The 17,653-nt window shown below is 41.1% G+C and overlaps 1 protein-coding gene across 4 annotated transcripts in view; it reads right to left on the bottom strand.

Moving 5' to 3' along the window:
• LOC132401920 (metalloprotease TIKI2-like) overlaps positions 1-17,653 on the bottom strand; it is a 423,581-nt gene that overhangs the window by 212,620 nt on the left and 193,308 nt on the right. For all 4 annotated transcript variants that reach the window (XR_009514745.1, XR_009514746.1, XR_009514747.1 and 1 more), the window contains exon 3: positions 11,933-12,079. Coding sequence is in view for 1 of the 4 variants with exons in the window: in XM_059984269.1 (XP_059840252.1) it covers positions 11,933-12,079 (147 nt within the window). In the remaining 3 variants the exon portion in view is untranslated. The remainder of the gene's footprint in view (positions 1-11,932; positions 12,080-17,653) is intronic.

Below are 17,653 nucleotides of genomic sequence, written 5' to 3'. Positions count from 1 at the left end.
GCTCCCAAGGGTTGCTCCTAATGCTCCAACTTCCGGTAATTCCCTCTCTCTCCCTTCCCCCATCCCACCTTCACTCTGTCTCCTCTTCTAGCTGCCTATCACCTCTCATGACTCTGCCTTCTTCTACTACCCATAGTGCTTTCCCCTTAGATTCCTTCTTCACCTCTCCTGCCTATCCCCTCCCTGCTTCCCCTCCCCCACCCCTTGATCTTTCCACTGATTGGTTTCCACCCTCCCCCCACCTTCTTTATAGGGCTCCTGCCCCCTCCTTCTTTAGTCCTGACGAAGGGTCTTGACCTGAAACGTTGACAGATTCTTTCAACGGGTGCTGCCTGACCTGCTGAGTTCATCCAGCTTTTTTGTACATCTTGATTTGACCACAGCATCTGCAGTGTACTCTGTGTCTCCTAAGAGTTCTGCATTGACTGTATACTTTCCACTTACATTTCACCCCCAAAGTGCAACCCTTGCCTGAATTAAACTCCACGTACCATATCTCTGCCCATGCTTCCAGATGGATCCCTTGACAACTTTTCTTATTACCCACAACTATACCAATTTTTGTGTCACCTACAAACTTATCAGCCAACTATATTTTCATCCAGACAATTTCTATGTATCACAAACAACAGGGGTGCTAACAGTGATCCTTGTGGAATACCACTGGTCACAGACCACCAGTCAGAGATGCACCCTCCACCATTGCCCTCTGCAGCACACACAAAATGCTATAGGAACTCAGCAGACCAGGCAGCATTGGCCCAAAACATCGACTGTTTACTCTTTCCCATCGGCTTACTCTGTGTATCACTAATGTGAGGCTCACTATTCTATATTTTCAAAGCTTGAATTAAATTTATTATCAAGTTGTATACATACAGTTTGTCACCATATACTACCCTGCGATTCATTTTCTTCTCGAACTGCACAGTAAATACGCAGAAACACAATAGAATCAATGAAGAAATTACATACAAAGGCGGCCAAGCAACCAATGTGCAAAAGATGTCAAAATGAGCAAATGCAAAAAAGCATAATAATAATAATAATAATAAATTAATAATATTGCGAACATCAATTTAGAATCCTTGGAAGTAAGTCTATAGGTACAGGAGCCTGATGGTTGAGGGATAATCATTGTTCCTGAACCTGGTGCTGTTGAACCCAAGGCTCCTGTACCTTCTTCCTGATGGCAGCAGTGAGAAGATAGCATGACCTGGATGGTGGGGTAGCTTTTTCCTGTGATGGACTGGGCAGTATCTACTACTTTTTGTAGGCTTTTCCATACAAGAGCATTGGTGTCTTCATCCCAGATGGTGCAACTAGACAGGACACTCTACATTGTACATCTGTAGAAGTTCGTCAAAGTTTTAGGAGAAATGCCAACTCTTCATAACTTCTAACAAAGTAGAGGCATTGCTGTGCTTTCTTTGTATTGGCACTTATGTGTTAATCCCAGGCCAGATCCTCTGAAATAATAACACTGAGGGATTTAAATTACTGACCCTCTCCTCCTCTGATCCCTGATGACTGGCTCATGGACCTCTGATTTCCTCCTCCCGTAGTCAATAATCAATTCTTTGCTTTTCCTGATGTATCTGTACTCCTTCTTACATAGAGGAATAACACTGGCTATCGTCTAGCCCTCCAGACCTCACCTGTTGCTAAAGAGGGAACAAAGGTCTCTGTCAAGGCCCCAGGAATCGCTGGGCTTTGCTCACACTAAGCCCATGTCTAAACTGGAGAGAAACACCCTTTCTGGGAATACATAGGACATAACAACCCATCAAACTGTTATTGGTATTGCTGGCGCCAGTGCAAACTTCCCTAAATTTTCTTACTGTAGCTGTGCCTCTCAGCAAGAGGTTGAACTAAGGCTTTCAACTCTAATAAACCAGACACAAAACAAAACAGTGTGACAGCATTCAACATCTTCACTATTTAAAACTGCCCAAATGCATTTTCTCCAGAAGCTGTCATGTAGAGCTCTGCATCACGACTCTTCACGTTAAAAACAAATCCCAATTTTAAAGTATCTCGACCAGAACATGCAGGATTTTAAAAAACTTGATATTGTTATTTCCTGTTAACATTAAATGATTGCAACTATGAATAATTATAACGCAGCAATAAAATAATACTATCTAAAAGACGAATAACTCTATAAACTGCTATAAAAATATGGGGTGGGGTAGTGTCACAGCATACAGTGCAGATAGAGGCCAACGCATTACAAAATGCTGGAGGAATTCAGCAGGACAGTCAGCAATTTTGGAAATTAATAAACTGTTGATGTTTCAGGCCGAGACCCTTTATCTGGATGAGAAAGAAAGGGGGAATATACCAGAATATCCTTTGCTGTCATACAGCCACCTTTCCCCTCTCTTTCCCCTCCCCTCCCCTCAAGTATTTTTGGAACTCCACTTTCGGTGAATACATTTGTATTTACCAACCTGTTAGATAGCCCAGGTTAATTTGCACCTCTTACCATTCTGTACCATTGCAGGGATGGGGTTATGTACAGCATATGGGTTTGTTTAATTCGTACAAAATACACTACTTCTAATTCCCCATCTGATCACCCTAAAGTCAAGTGAAGTTTAGTGTCATTTAACTACATATATGTATATAACATATGTAGAAACAAAACATTTCTTTGAACAAAGGTGAAAACACATAATACACGATAACTTATGAAAGTAAGGATAAAATCTACAGATGAATCTCACATAAATAACAAACTAAAGTGAATTAGTATTAAATAGAACAGGTTAATCAGTGACACATTGACTACAATGCTGCCAGAGTTCAGAAACCCAACGTCCTGGGGGAAGAAACTGTTTCTCATCCTGACCGTTCTTGTTTTCATGCATCATAGTTTCCTGCCTGATGGTAGAAAATCAAAGAGGATGCTGGATGGATGGGTGGGATCCTTAATAATACTAAGGGCCCTGTGTATGCAGTGCTTCTGTTAAATGTCCCTGATGGATTGTTAGGGAGAACTCTAAGATCCTCTTAGCTGTTCTCAAAGTTTTTTTGTAGGGACTTCAAGTCCGATGCTTGACTGCTCCCATATCAGATGGAGATGCAATTTGCCAGGATGTTCTCAATGGTGCTTCTGTAAAATGCAGTTAAGATGGGGGGGGGGGGGGTGCGGGGGGAGGCCTCGCTTGCTCAACCTTCTTAGGAAGTGGAGTCGCTACTGTGCCTTCTTGTTCAGGGAGGTGATATCAAGGAACCAGCTAAGGTCATCAGTGATGTGAACTCCCAGGAACTTGGTGTATTCTCTACAAAGGGGCCATGTATTCGCAAAGGGGGATGGTCTGTCTGCACTTTCCTGACGTCCACAATGATATCTTCAGTCTTCTCCACATTCAGGTTTAGGTTATTCTTCTCACACCAATCCACCAACCCGTCCATTTCCTCGCTATACTCAGTCTCATCATCATTCTTCATAAGGCCTACCACTGCTGTGTCATCTGTGATGACACATTTTGAGCTGGATCCCATTATGCGTCAGCAATATCAACTGCAGCAGGCTGAGCATATAGCCTTGCGGAGCACCGGTACTCAGTGTAATGGGACAAACGATGTTGCTGTCCAGATGGACTGACTGTGTCCTTTCTGTTAAGAAGTCCAGTATATAATTGCAGAGGGAGGTGTTGAGACTCAGCGAGGACAGGTTCCCCACTGGCTTCTGCAGTAAGACAGCGCAGCAGTCTGGCATATCAGACCCCATTTTCCGGTGGGACAGGACAGAGTGAAGGGCAGAGGCTATTACATCATCAGTGGATCGATTTGAGCGATAGCGAATTGCAAAGGGTCTAGTGTCACCGGGAGAAAGGCTTTAGTGAGCAGCATGACCAGCCGCTCAAAGCATTTCATAATGGTCGATGTTAATGCCACTGGACAATAGTAATTTAGGCAGAATACTGTCGTCTTCCATGTTACTGGAATGATGGTTAACACCTTAAAAACAGAAGGGGACAGTGGCTTGTTCCAGAGAGATGCTGAATGTATCCATCAGCACCTCCGTCAGCTAGGCTGCTCAGTCTTTCAGAGCCTGACCTGGTGAATTATCGGTTCCCGCATAGAATTTCCCTACCACATAGCCCTCTACTTTTCTCAGTTTCATGTATGTATCTAAGAGTCTGTTAAAAGACCCTATTGTATCTGCCTCTACCATCGTCACTGGCAGTGCATTCCAAACACCCACCACTCTCTGTGTGAAAAACTTACTGCTGACATCCCCCTTGTACCTACGTCTAAGCACCTTAAAACTACATCCCCTCATGTTAGCCATTTCAGCCCTGAGAAAAAGCCTCTGACTATCCACACAATTAATGCCTGTCATCATCTTGTACACCTCTATCGGGTCACCTCTCATCCTCCGTTGCTCCAAGGAGAAAAGCCCAAGTTCACTCAACTATTCTCATAAGGCATGCTCTCCAATCCAAGCAACATCCTTGTAAATCTCCTCTGCAGTCTCCACATCCTTCCTGTAGTGAAGTGACCAGAACTAAACACAGTACTCCAAGTGGGGTCTAACTAAGGTCTTATACAGCTGTAACATTACCTCACGACTCTTGAACTCAGTCCCATGGTTGATGAAGGCCAACATACCATACGCCCTCTTAACAACACTGTCAACCTGTACAGCAGCTTTGAGTGTCCTATGGACATGGACGCTAAGATCTCTCTGATCCTCCATACTGCCAAGAGTCTTACCATTAGTATATTCTGTCTTCAAATTTGACCTACTGAAATGAATCATTTCATACTTATCTGGGTTGAAGTCCGTCTGCTACTTCTCAGCCCAGTTCTGCATCCTATCGATATTGCACTGTAACCTCTGACAATCCTCCACACTATCCACAGCACCCCCAACCTTTGTGTCAGCAGCAAACGTACTAACCCACCCTTCTACTTCTTCATCCAGGTCATTTATATTAAAAAAAATCACAAAGAAGAGGGGTCTTAGAACAGATCCCTGCAGGAACACCACTGGTCACCGTCCTCCATGCTGAATACAAACCATCTACAACCACCTTTGCCTTCCGTGGACAAGCCAATTCTGGATCCACAAAGCAAGGAGTCCTTGGATCCCATGCCTCCTTACTTTCTGAAGGAGCCTTGCATGGGGAACCTTATCAAATGCTTTTCGGAAATACATATACACAACACATCCACTGTTCGACCTTCATCAACGTGTTTTGTTACATCCTCAAACAATTCAATCAGGCCCGTAAAGCATGACCGCCCTTTAACAGAGCCATATTGACTATCTCGAATCAGATTATGTCTCTCCAAATGCGCATTTATCCTGCCTCTCAGGATCTTCTCTAACAATTTGCCCACCACTGAAGTAAGACTCACTGGTCTATAATTTCCTGGGTTATCCCTGCTCCCTTTCTTCAACAAAGGAACAACATTTTCAACCCTCCAATCCTCTGGTATTTCTCCCATCCCTATTTCTGATGCAAAGATCATGCCAGAGGCTCAATAAACTCTGTAGCCTGGGGTATATCTCATCTGGACCCAGCGACTTATCTAAGTGTTTTCAAAAGCTCCAGCACATCCTCATTCTTAATGTCTATATGTTCAAATGTTTCAGTCCACTGTAAGTCATCCCCACAATTGCCAAGTTCCTTTGTCCAGGTGAGTACTGAAGGAAGGTGTGCATTAAGTACCTCTGCTACCTCTTCCAACTCCACGCACACGTTTCCACTGTCACACCTGATCAGTCCTCTTGCTCTTGTAGAATGCCTTTGGGGTTTTCCTTAATCCTGCTCACCAAAGCCTTCCCATGGCCTGCTCTAGATCTCTTAATATCATTCTTAAGCTCCTTCCTGGCACCCTTGTAATTTTCTAGCAGTACCTAGTTTCTTAAACCTTTCATAAGCTTTTCTTTTCTTCTTAACTAGATTTTCTTCATCCTTTGTACACCATGGTTCTTCTACCCTACCATCCCTTTCCTACCCCAATGGAGCATACCTGTGCAGAATGCCAAGCAAATGTTTGCTGAACGTTTGCCACATTTCTGCTGTGCATTTCCCTGAGAACATCTGCTCTCAATTTATGCTCCTAAGTCTCTGCCTAACACCATCACCTACTCCCCTACTCCAAGTAAATGTTGTCCAAATTGTCTGCTCCTGTACCCTCTCCACTGCTATGATAAAAGAGATACAGTTGTGATCACACCCCTAAAGTGCTCTCCCATTGAGAGATCTGACACCTGATCAGGTTCATTTCCCAATACCAGATCAAGTTCAGCCTCTCCTCCAGTTGGATTACCTACATATCGCGTCAGGAAATCTTCCTGAACACACCTAGCAAACTCCACCCCATCCAAACCCCTTGCTCTAAGAAGATGCCAGTCGATATACTCCTGCCTTCTCTCCTTAAGCTTTGATGCCCTGACTAATCAAGATTGTGCGCCCACAATCCTAACGTCATGCTAATGATTCCACCTCATGGAAAGGTGGATTCCATACAAACCCAATCAGCTATATAATCAAGGAAACAAAGAAAAATCCTGCCTGCCCCCAAATCACATCTATTTTTTTCCAGTTTTCTCAATGTCATTAAAGAAATTGAAACAAAAATTGCAGAGCAAAAAGGCATTACTTCAAGCTTTGACATAGCTCAATAAAGAAATGCACTCACTGGTCTAGCGGATAAGAAAGAACTGTACTCAGTCCTTTCATGTGCTGAACTAATGAATGTCAGAGGTACTGGGCTCAGTATTCCTGGCAGGAGAAAGAAAAAGTAATCAGTCATGCTTTCCCTTGTCTTGATCTGCATTGTATAGTGTCCTTGCAGAAATAAACCGGGCTTAGCGTGGTCGGTTCCCCTTCCAATCCACTTCCACTGACGTGGTTAGTTTGCATTTAGTACTTCTCACTGTCTAAGCTCGCCAATAAAATATGTTCAATTACCGAGTTACCAGACAGTTTGTAGACCTGAAACACTGCATAAAAAGGTAGTTGAAACAGAGAAAGAAAAGTCCAGGAGAGGAAAATGACAATGCAATCCAATTTTTCTAAAAAAAATATTGATTGAATGGTGACACACATCGAATAAACCACAGTACATAGCTAGAATAAAATTAGTATTCCTGTCAGTCACACTCAGCAGAAAGATTTACTGGTCATATTTTAAAATTGCATTTGATGCCTTTAAGCAACAATAAAATGACAGTGACAGATACATTAGTGACAGCCACACCATGGCCCAGAACCTCCAGTCAGTGGAGAAGGAATAGTGCTCACCACTGACTTTAAAGCAGATGTACAAAGATTCCTCTTTCTGATGTCCTTTGCTGTCAGCTTAATGGAACTCTTGGTGCCTAGCACCTGTCATCTCATTATCTGTTCTGTTTGGGGAGCCAATCGCGTTAAAGAATTCTCATCTGCTACAGGAATCAAACAGCACAATTTTAAATTAAAAAAAATATGGATTATCATATTTACACTGTGATAATGACACATAATGAATAAGAAGCAAAGTATCAGTTGTTATTTTAATATCTTTTATATTCTGAAGAATTTATTTGAAAAATAACATGACTTAAATTGAGATTAAAATTTGAGTTCAGGGCTAGAAGATTGCTTGAAATACCACTAAGACTTCAATAAACAAAATTTAAGATTTCCTGTGTAGTCATTTCTAGTGCTATCCATTGGCTCCACAGAAAATAGCTTCAAACTTCACAGTCCTTAGACATGTACCATGTCAACTTTGAAGTGTCTTTTTACATGCTGTAATAATGGTAGTTTTCCCTCAATAATCCTGCAACATATGGGTCAACATAGCCTGGATAGCTCCATATACTTCCACTGTCTTGATCATGGAATAAGAGATGATGGTAGTGGACAGGGATAGCACCAATGTACTAGCACAAAGCACAATGCTTTTATTTTTTATCATATCTCAAAATTATGAGAGGCATAGACAGACACATATATCATTTTCCCTGGTATGAAATGTCTAAGACTTTTAAGGTGGGGGGGGGGGAGGAACTCAAAGGAGATGTACAGAGCAAGTTTTTTTACATAAAGAGCTGAGGGTGCCTGGAATGCTCTGCTGGGTATGATGGTGGTAGCAAGTACAAAAGAGGCATTTACCAAGCTCTCAGATAGGCACCTGAGTACACAGACGATGGAAGGATATGGAGCATGTGGAGGCAGAAGGGATTAGTGCAATTAGGCATCATTTGCTTAATTATTTTGGCATGATATCATCAGCCAAAGGGATCTGTTTCTGTAGCATACTCTTCTATATTCTATGTTCTAGATTCACTTCAGGTTGTGCTGCTTCATGTTCCCATGTTGAGCTCATTAGTTTCATCAACTTTGCCTCACACTTCCACCCTGCCCTTAAATTCACTTGGTTCACTTCTGAATCTGTCTCCCCTTTCTCAATCTGTCTCCATCTCTGGGGACAATTGTCTACTGACATCTTTTATAAACCTACTGACTTCTAGTAGTAGTTTGACTATACCTCCTTCCACCCGGTCTCCTATAAAAATGCTATTCCCTTTTCTCAGTTCCATTGTCTTCACTGCATCTGTTCCCAGGAAGAGGCTTTCCTTTCCAGGACATCAGAGATGTCCTCTTTCTTCAAAGAACAGGGTTTCCCTTTCTCTAAAATTGATGTTGCCCTCACATCTCAGATTTAGATTCAGTTTATTGTCATTTAGAAAACCCAAATGCAATGCACTTAAAAAATGAGACAACGTTCCTCCAGAAGGATATCACAAAGGCATATGACAAAACAGACTACACCAGAAAATCCACGTAACATTTGGCAATCCCCAATCCAGAATCCAGAGAGGTTGTTGTGCATTAATATCGCGCTACCGTCTTAGTGCATTCCCCGGAAAGGAGCTCCAATCCCACCAGACAAAACAAGACCAAAAACAAAAGCTACAAGACCTGCACAAAACCACATAGTTACAACAGTGCAAACAATAGCATAATCGATAAAAAAAAACAGACCATGGGCACAGTAAAAATAGTCCAAAGATGTTAAAAGACTATAAGTTCTAAAGAAACCACCACACAGTTTCCACAAGTCCTCAGGGTCCCCGATAGACTCTCCTCCATTTCCCAGACATACATGCACACCCCTTCTTCTCAACACCTTAAAAGGGATAGTTCCTTTGTCCTCATCTACACCCCATGAACCTTCGTACACAACACATCATTCTCCACAACTTCAACCATCTTTAACGGGATCCTACACCAACACATCTTTACTTCCTCCTTCATCCTCCCCTTTCTGCAAGAATTGCACCCTCTGTGATTGGACTGTCCATTCGTCCCTCCCAACTAATCTCCCTCCTGGCACATATCCCTGCGAGAGGAATGCTACACCTGCCCATTGACCTCTATTCACTCTTTCCAAGTGTGGCAAAAAAATCCCCTGTGAACCTGCTAGGATTTGTGTATTGTACCCAGTGCTCCCGATATGGCCTCCTTTACATTGGTGATACCCAGTGCAAGTTGGGGGACCACTTTGTTGAGCTCCATCTGCCAAAAGGGGAATTTCATGGTAGCCAACCATTTAAAATCTTATCCCCATGTCCGTTCTGACATGTCAGTCTATAGCCTTCACTTCTGCTGCAATGAGGCTACTCTCAGGATGGAGAAGCAATACCTCATATTCCGTTTAGGTAGCCTCCAATGTGATGGCATGAATATCAATTTCTCCTTCCAGTACTTTTCTTATCTCTTTTTTTTCCTCTTTTCTTCCCCTTCCCTCTTCTATTATCCATTCTGCCCTATTACCTCTTCTCCTCATCTGCCCATCACTTCTCCCTAGGGTCCCTCCTTCTTCCCCTTTTCCCATGATCCACTCTCCTCTCCTATCAGATCCCTTCTCGAGCACTTTACTTTGCCACCCACCAGGCTTCACCATCTAGCATGTCTCTTCCCCCCCCCCCACCCGTTTTTACTTGTGTCTTCCCTCTTCCTTTCTGGTCCTGATGAAGGGTCTCAGCCTGAAATGTTGACTGTTAATTTATTTTCATAGATGCTACCTGACCTGCTGAGTTCCTCCAGCATTTTGCATGTGTTGATCCGGATTTCCAGAATCTCTTGTGTTTAACATCTAGAGATGGATGGATTACTTTATTATATACATGTTCAAAATGGGGTAGAGAGACTGGGACAGTTTTCTTTAAAGAGAAGGATGAGAGGAGATTTAATAGAAGTATATATAAGAGGTGTCCAGATCACTTGGATAGTGAGAAGCTGTTCCCTATCAGTGCAGAGGTTACAGACTTGAGGGCACAGGTACAAAACAGAGAATTTGGAGCAATGTGGGACCTCAGTGTGCAGTTGGATCTTGGAATCAACTGCCTGCATATGTGGAGGAGATAGGTTCCATGGTGACTGTCAAGAACAAAATGGATAAATATACAGTGAAGAAAGGTTTGCAAGGACTAGGTTTGGAAGTAGTGAGGTGTTCTGGTAGAGAGCCAAATAGCCTCTGGTATTGTAAACATTCTAGGATTCTAGTGAAGAAAAACATTGCACTGTACGTACCCTCAAGCAATTGTGTTATTGCAGCTCTTGACATTGAAAATAATTGTTCAATGAGGTGGGGTAAATTATATAAATTTTTAAAAATCAGTTCTTCAGCAATTAATCACAGTGCAAATCCAATAGTATTCTACAGGGTCAGAAAGCTGGTGAAAACATGATATTATGAATTCAAAACACTGTTTTTTTTTTGAAAATCGAAATAAGACAGATATGATCATAAAACAGGCTCCAAACCAACACTTTCTGTTAACTACTTTTGAAACAATTTGTGAAGCTGAAGGGGAGGTGAGGAAAATGTCAGTGGAATATGATTTACTGAGCAAATATTTTTTTATTTCTTAAGCCTTCAAAGTTGCTGGAAGAAACTGGCAGGAGAACTTTCTTCAGAAATAGAGAGAATTCAGGTTCTGTTGCAGTCAGTTTACATGGGACAGTAGTTGAAATACAAGCTCTGAGGAAGACATTCTTTTTGCGCCACAAAGACCAAACAGTCACAAGCACCTATTCACAAGCTTTCTGCATCTCAGCCACAACTTTCTTCTACTCTTTTTAAATAGAAAATCTTTGTTGGTTAATTTAAGGTTCATGAGCAGGGAGCCGGAGATGATTTCAGAAATTTGGAAGCTCAATGAAAACCTTGGAAATGTGATCGGTACAGTCTGCTGAACCAAACATCTGGACATCCAACAGAAACAATCATTTTATAATTACAGGCAACAAAATATCATGTTCCCATTATCAAACTGATTATGGAGAGAAAAAAATCTTATCTTGTTTTCAAGTAATGACAAATAAAGAAACTTTTTCCACAGTCTTCAAAGAATTCGAGGCATACTCCTAAATGGGAGCTGACAGCAAGCACAAAAGCCAGCATGCAATGCCAGAGCATTCTGTAATCTAATCAGAAACCACGCTGGTTTAGCCAGGCTCCACTAACTCATGTAATGTTTGTGAGGCTCTTGTCCAATTTCTCTGAAACCCAGTAAATAGTATTCCAAAACAACAAATTTTTGAGATTCATCTGAGCCAGCTTCTCATTGGTGTCACTACTGAAAATGGTGAGCTCACATTTAAAGGCATAGTATCCATATTAACAGCCTAGAGTTTACAAACGCTTCACTGAGCTTGTGTTTATGAAAACAAAAGTTTATTATTTAATTCATAGTAGTTTAAGAAGAAAATGCAAACTGATTTTACAGTCTTCTAAATTTAGTCATTTCTTCTACTCTTGATAATAAACATGCAATTAATTGATATAAATCTTGCGTAATAATCTGAATCCAAACCCCCACCTCCACCACTTCAATTTTAACTGACCCTTTCTCTGCAGTTCTTTTGACAAGATTGAAAATGCTAACAAAATAACAGCTATGGTTCCTTACTTGAGATGTATCATGATTGAAGATGACAGCATTCAAGTCCCCACAGTTGTAGTGCTTGATGAGGTCCTCTGTAGTGTAAGGGGCCTGCAAGCTGCCTGCTCGGAGACTCTCATGTTGCAGAAGAGTTTGGTTTAAAGCAAAGAGAACCTGTAATGACATAAAAACACAAACACTTGTAAAGAACATGAAGAATTGGAAATGGATAGAATTTGTAACAGTCTGAGTTTGGGGCAAGCCTTAAGTTGAGAACAGACAAGTGGTTTAATATGAAGCTGTGTTGCTATTGAAAACCTTAGTAAGGATTGAAGCTAGAAAGGGAAATTCATAAAGGGACCATTTCATAAATGACCATTGTTACTGGAAAGCAGCATCCATCATCAAGGACCCCCACCACCCAAGTCATGTTCTCTTCTTGCTGCTGCCATAAGGGAGAAAGTACAGGAGCCTTACACACACCACCAGGTTCACGAACAGTTATTATCCCTCAACCATCAGGCTCCTGAAGCAGTGGGAATAACTTCACTCGCCGCTGTCACTTAACTGTTCCCACAGCCTACGGACTAACTTTCAAGGACTCTTCACAGTTCAAAGTAAATTTTTTATCAAAATATGTATACTATATACAACATTGAGATAAAATGTAACATATCTGTGTCAAATATGCTACGGATATGTACCATAGATGTTTACATATAGAGATAACACATCTTACATCAGGCATGGGAAGAGACAGATGTTCTCAAATTCCAGTGCCACAATCATTGCAGAATCAAACCATCACCCATTTTTGAAGCATGGACATTCCATAAATCACAGCTTGAAATTTAACCTGCTGCAATGCAGTCTTTCTGTGTTGTACCAGATGCACTTGTGAGGGCTTATGCACTGCATAGGCGGAGTTACTTTCCTTAATAATCATCAGTGGAAGTTAGCTGGGAATTACCTGGAGCAGGGAGATACAGATGAGGTAATTCATTGAACTGAATCCTCAGCTACTTCACTGCATGTATGGCCATTATCATTGTGACATAATTTTAATCATGTAGTCCACCACCTACTGGGCATGGTCAACAACCTCACCATATGCAACTCCGCACACAAAGAAGCATAATGATTTTGCAGCTGTCCTCCATCAATCCACTTATTCTCAGATATCATATATACTCTCTTTGTTCTTTCCAACTCTCTTCCACATTCTCTGCTAATGAAAACTGGCTTGTTTCCCTCTCTTTCCTGGCAAGTGCTCTCAGAACTGAAAGGTTGACTGTTTCTCTTCCCACAGATGCTGCCTGAGCTGCTAAGTGCTTTCAGCATTTTCTGTATCTGTGCAACAGGTAACATCTCACCAAAGGTCAACTCAAAAAGAAGGCCTTGGAGATAATGCCATGGGATCATCCTCAAGAAAGAAGATGAACTCACCTCTGGTGCCTATATAATGGTCTCCTTACTGTCAGGGACAGGGAAGGCCATCACTGATACTTTCCTTAATCTAAAGTTCATAAAAAGTATTCAGCAACTCAGAGTGTGGATCCTTTTATCTGAAGGTATTAGGTCTGGAAAATGCTTCTCAAATGTGGCTGGTTCCAGCAATTCATTTCTGTTCTACAAGCTGTCATATGAAATAACCATTTCCCCAGGAATCCATTTCCATTGCATACTGGGATAAAGAAAAGTAGGGCCTTTTCACCATCTTTTTCACTATTTCTCATCTCAAGAGGTGCCTCACTTCAAACATGATCCCATTGCAATGAAGCTAATATTCAAGATGAATAGTGAACTGTTCAATCTACATTTCTTCACTTAAGAACCAAGCTCACTCCAATGTTACCTATTGATCTACAGTACACAGATAACATTTGCACATATTTGCATCTGGAGGCTAAACCCTGAGCCATCATTGCCTTGTTCACCAAAGCACACAAGAAAGGCCTTTGACTAATATTCAAAAACTCAAGTACTTTACTAAAGCAGCACACACAAAATACTGCAGAAACTCAGCAGATCAGGCAGCATCTATGGAAATCTCTGGTTAAAGAAATTCCTCCTCGTCTGTTTTATTCTGAGGCTGTGCTCTCTGGAGATGAGGAGGAATTTCTTTAGCCAGAGGGCAGTGAATCTGTGGAATTCATTGCTACAGATACCTGTGGAGGCCAAGTCATTGGGTATACTTAAAGTGGCTTCCATTGAGGATATAAGTGGACAAAGGGAATACGTAGATTTTGTATACTTGGATTTGCAGACAACGTTCAATAAGGCATCGCAAAAAAGACATATCCAGAAGATAAGGATGCATAGAGTTGGTGGTAGTGTGCTAGCACAGAAAGAGGGTTGGTTAATCAAGAGAAGGCAGACATGGAATAAATGGGTGTTTCTCTAGTTGGCAATCAGTGCTGAGCAGGGTGCCACAGGGGTCAGTGCAACTGTTCAAGGTACTGTATACTTTTACGATTTGGAAGAGGGATTGAGTGTAGTGTATCTAAGTTTGCTGATGGCACTAAAGTGACTGGAAAAGCAAATTGTGCAGAGGATGTGCAAGTCTGCAGAGAGATACAGCTGCAGCCCTTTGCCTACTGTCATTTTATGGACATACAATCAATGTAAACAAGCTATCTTAAGTAATTATGTTTATTGTATTTTTCAACTAATATGTTCTTTATTTTATTGCAATACTTTTGTGCTACATTGGATCTGGAGTAACAATTATTTTGTCCTCCTTTACACTTGCGTACTGGAAATGACATTCAATAATCTTGAATCTTGATACAGCCTATTCCCTTAGGCCTTGAGACTACTGAACTCACTGCCACCACCCAGGTCTTACCATGTATAAAGTGCCAGTAGTGTTATACTGTTTACTTTTTAACTTGTTACATAAATGTAACATTTTACAGTGGATTCCTGTAATTAGGTCACATTGGGCTCAAATAAGTGCTGCCCCAATTAGCAGCAGTTTCATGGAAATAGTTAAAATGGTATAAAAAAGACAAATGACCATTAAACAGAGTATCAAAATTATGTATTTCAATGAAATACAGAACAAATGAGAACACTACCAATACAACTGCAGTATTATTAAACTGTATTAGTTTGTAATAGTTATCAGTGGAGGAATTCATCTAGTGTACATTGATATGTTCTTTCGATTGATTCTAAATTAACAATTTCAGTACAAATGTCTAATGCAGATTACGGACTGCCTTCATACAAGACATTCAACAAATCTTCATTTCCATTGCAACATTCAAGATGATCATTGATACCTTGAAATTCTTAGTAGTTCCTAACTTGATGATGTAGTAAAATCGTTTAATCTTTACTCCTGGCTGTATCTGGCATCTACAAGTCTTAATGCCTGAAACTGCTATGCGCAAAACAGTTCTAAATTGCCTTAATGCTTACTTCTCACCAACTATTAGGGACAAAAGTCACTGCATTTTGAAAAGAAACATGCAAGTGGCACTACTTAAAAACTGTTCGCTATAAGCACAGTGGTGTCTAATAAACACACAAGTGTATGTGACTGACACTATTTAGAAACTGTTCATTTACAGTCTCATGTCTCAATTAAACAGGATAGTAACTGAAGAGCATCCCAGCTATTTTCTTGATTAGTTTTTGTTCTTTAAAAGTTCTCCAGTGGTTCTCCAATTAGTCAATGGTCCAATTAACCAGAATCCACTATATATATTCATTTGTGGTAATGTTACTTTATGTTGTGTGTGTGAGTTATATGTACTGTGTTGTGCATCTTGGTCGAGAGGGACATTGTTTCATGGTTTGAAATGACAATTGGTGTATAAGATGATGAGGGGCATTGCTAGCCAGAGGCTTTTTCCCAAGGCTAAAATGGCTAACACAGAGGGGCATAGTTTTAAGATGCTTGGAAATAGGTACCGAGGGGATGTCAGGGGTAAGCTTTTCACACAGAAAGCGGTGGGTGCGTGGAGTGCACTGCCAGCTGCGGCAGTGGAAGTGGTAAAATAGGGTATTTTAATTGCCTCTTAGATAGGTACATGAAGCTTAGAAAAATAGAGGGTTATGCGTTAGGGAAATTCTAGGCAGGTTCCAGAGTAGGCTACATGGTCAGCACAAGATTGTGGGCCAAAGTGCTGTAGATTTCTTTGTTCTATGTTCTAAACTTGAAACTGGTTTGACTTAAGTAAGGAGGAAAGTGTCTGGCAGATGGCGCACAATGTGGGTTAACATGAGCTCATCTACTTTGTAAGGAAATATAGAAGGTTAGGTTATTATTAAAATGGTAAAAGTTAGAAGCATGCCATTTTGCAGAGGAACTTGGGTGTGTTTGTGCATGAGTTGCAAGAGGTTGGGTTGCAGGTGCAACAAGTTATCAAGAAAGCAAATGGAATGTTGGCCTTCTTTGCTACAAGGTTTAAATTTAAGAGGAAAGAGCTTATGCTGCAAATATGTATGCAGTGTATTAGTGAAGTTGCACCTGTAATATTGTGTGCACATCTGGTCTCCACACTTAAGAAGAGATGTACTGGTTTTGGAGGCAATGCAGAGGAGGTTCACCAGGTTGATTCTGGAGATGAGGTGGTCAGCCTATGAATGGAGATTGAGTTACCTGGGAGAATACGTAATCACTGGAGCTGCATCCACAGCCAGATCACCTAGGGTCTTATGGAATGGTGAGCCAGCCCAAGAAGCCAGCTGGTCTACTTCTGCTCCCATTTCTATGTTCTTATGTACTTGCTGATGTAGAGGAGGCCACACGGAGCACACCAAGTGAAGTAGACCTGGCTTGAGGAGATGCAAGTGAATCTGGAAGGGTTATTTAGGTCCTTGGATGGCAGTTAGACCAAATATAATCTCAGATGGTCATCTTCAGTTCTCTATTCAAATTACAATAAAAGAAAACATATTACATGCCTTCTTAACTGATCGTTCTACAAACATGCAAAAGTTTGGGCACCCCTGGTCAAAATTTATGTTACTGTGAATAGTTAAGTGAGTAGAAGATGAACTGATCTCCAAAAGACATAAAAGTTAAAGATGAAACATTCTTTTCAACATTTTAAGCAAGATTAGTGTATTATTTTTGTTTTGTACAATTTTAGAGTGAAAAAAAAGGAAAGGAGCACCATGCAAAAGTTAATGCAAATTTCAAATCTTTATAAATACCCTGACCCCTCAAACTTGTCCCAACAATCAGCAGCCATGGGCTCCTCTAAGCAGCTGCCTAGCACTCTGAAAATTAAATTAATTGATGCTCACATAGCAGAAGAAGGCTGTAAGAAGATAGCAAAGCATTTTCAGGTAGCCGTTTCCTCAGTCCGTAATGTAATTAAGAAATGGCAGTTAACAAGAATGGTGGAGGTCAAATTGAGGTCTGGAAGACCAGGAAAACTTCCTGAGAGAACTGCTTGTAGGATTGCTAAAAAGGCAAATCAAAACCCCAGCTTGACTGCAAAAGACCTTCAGGAAGATTTAGCAGACTCTGGAGTGGTGGTGTACTGTTCTACTGTGCAGCGACACCTGCACAAATTTGACCTTCATGGAAGAGTCATTAGAAGAACACCTTTCCTTCACCCTCACCACAAAATTCAGCATCAGAAGTTTGCAAAGGAACATCTAAACAAGCCTGATGCATTTTGGAAAGAAGTCCTGTGGACTGATGAAGTCAAATAGAACTTATTGGCTGCAATGAGCAAAGGTATGTTTGGAGAAAAAAGGGTGCAGTATTTCATGAAAAGAACACCT

This window comes from Hypanus sabinus, chromosome 11 (genome assembly GCF_030144855.1).
Source record: "Hypanus sabinus isolate sHypSab1 chromosome 11, sHypSab1.hap1, whole genome shotgun sequence".
In the NCBI taxonomy this organism is placed as follows: domain Eukaryota; kingdom Metazoa; phylum Chordata; class Chondrichthyes; order Myliobatiformes; family Dasyatidae; genus Hypanus; species Hypanus sabinus.
The sequence above is the reverse complement of the archived record's forward strand: the minus strand, read 5'-3'. Positions and strand labels throughout refer to the sequence as shown.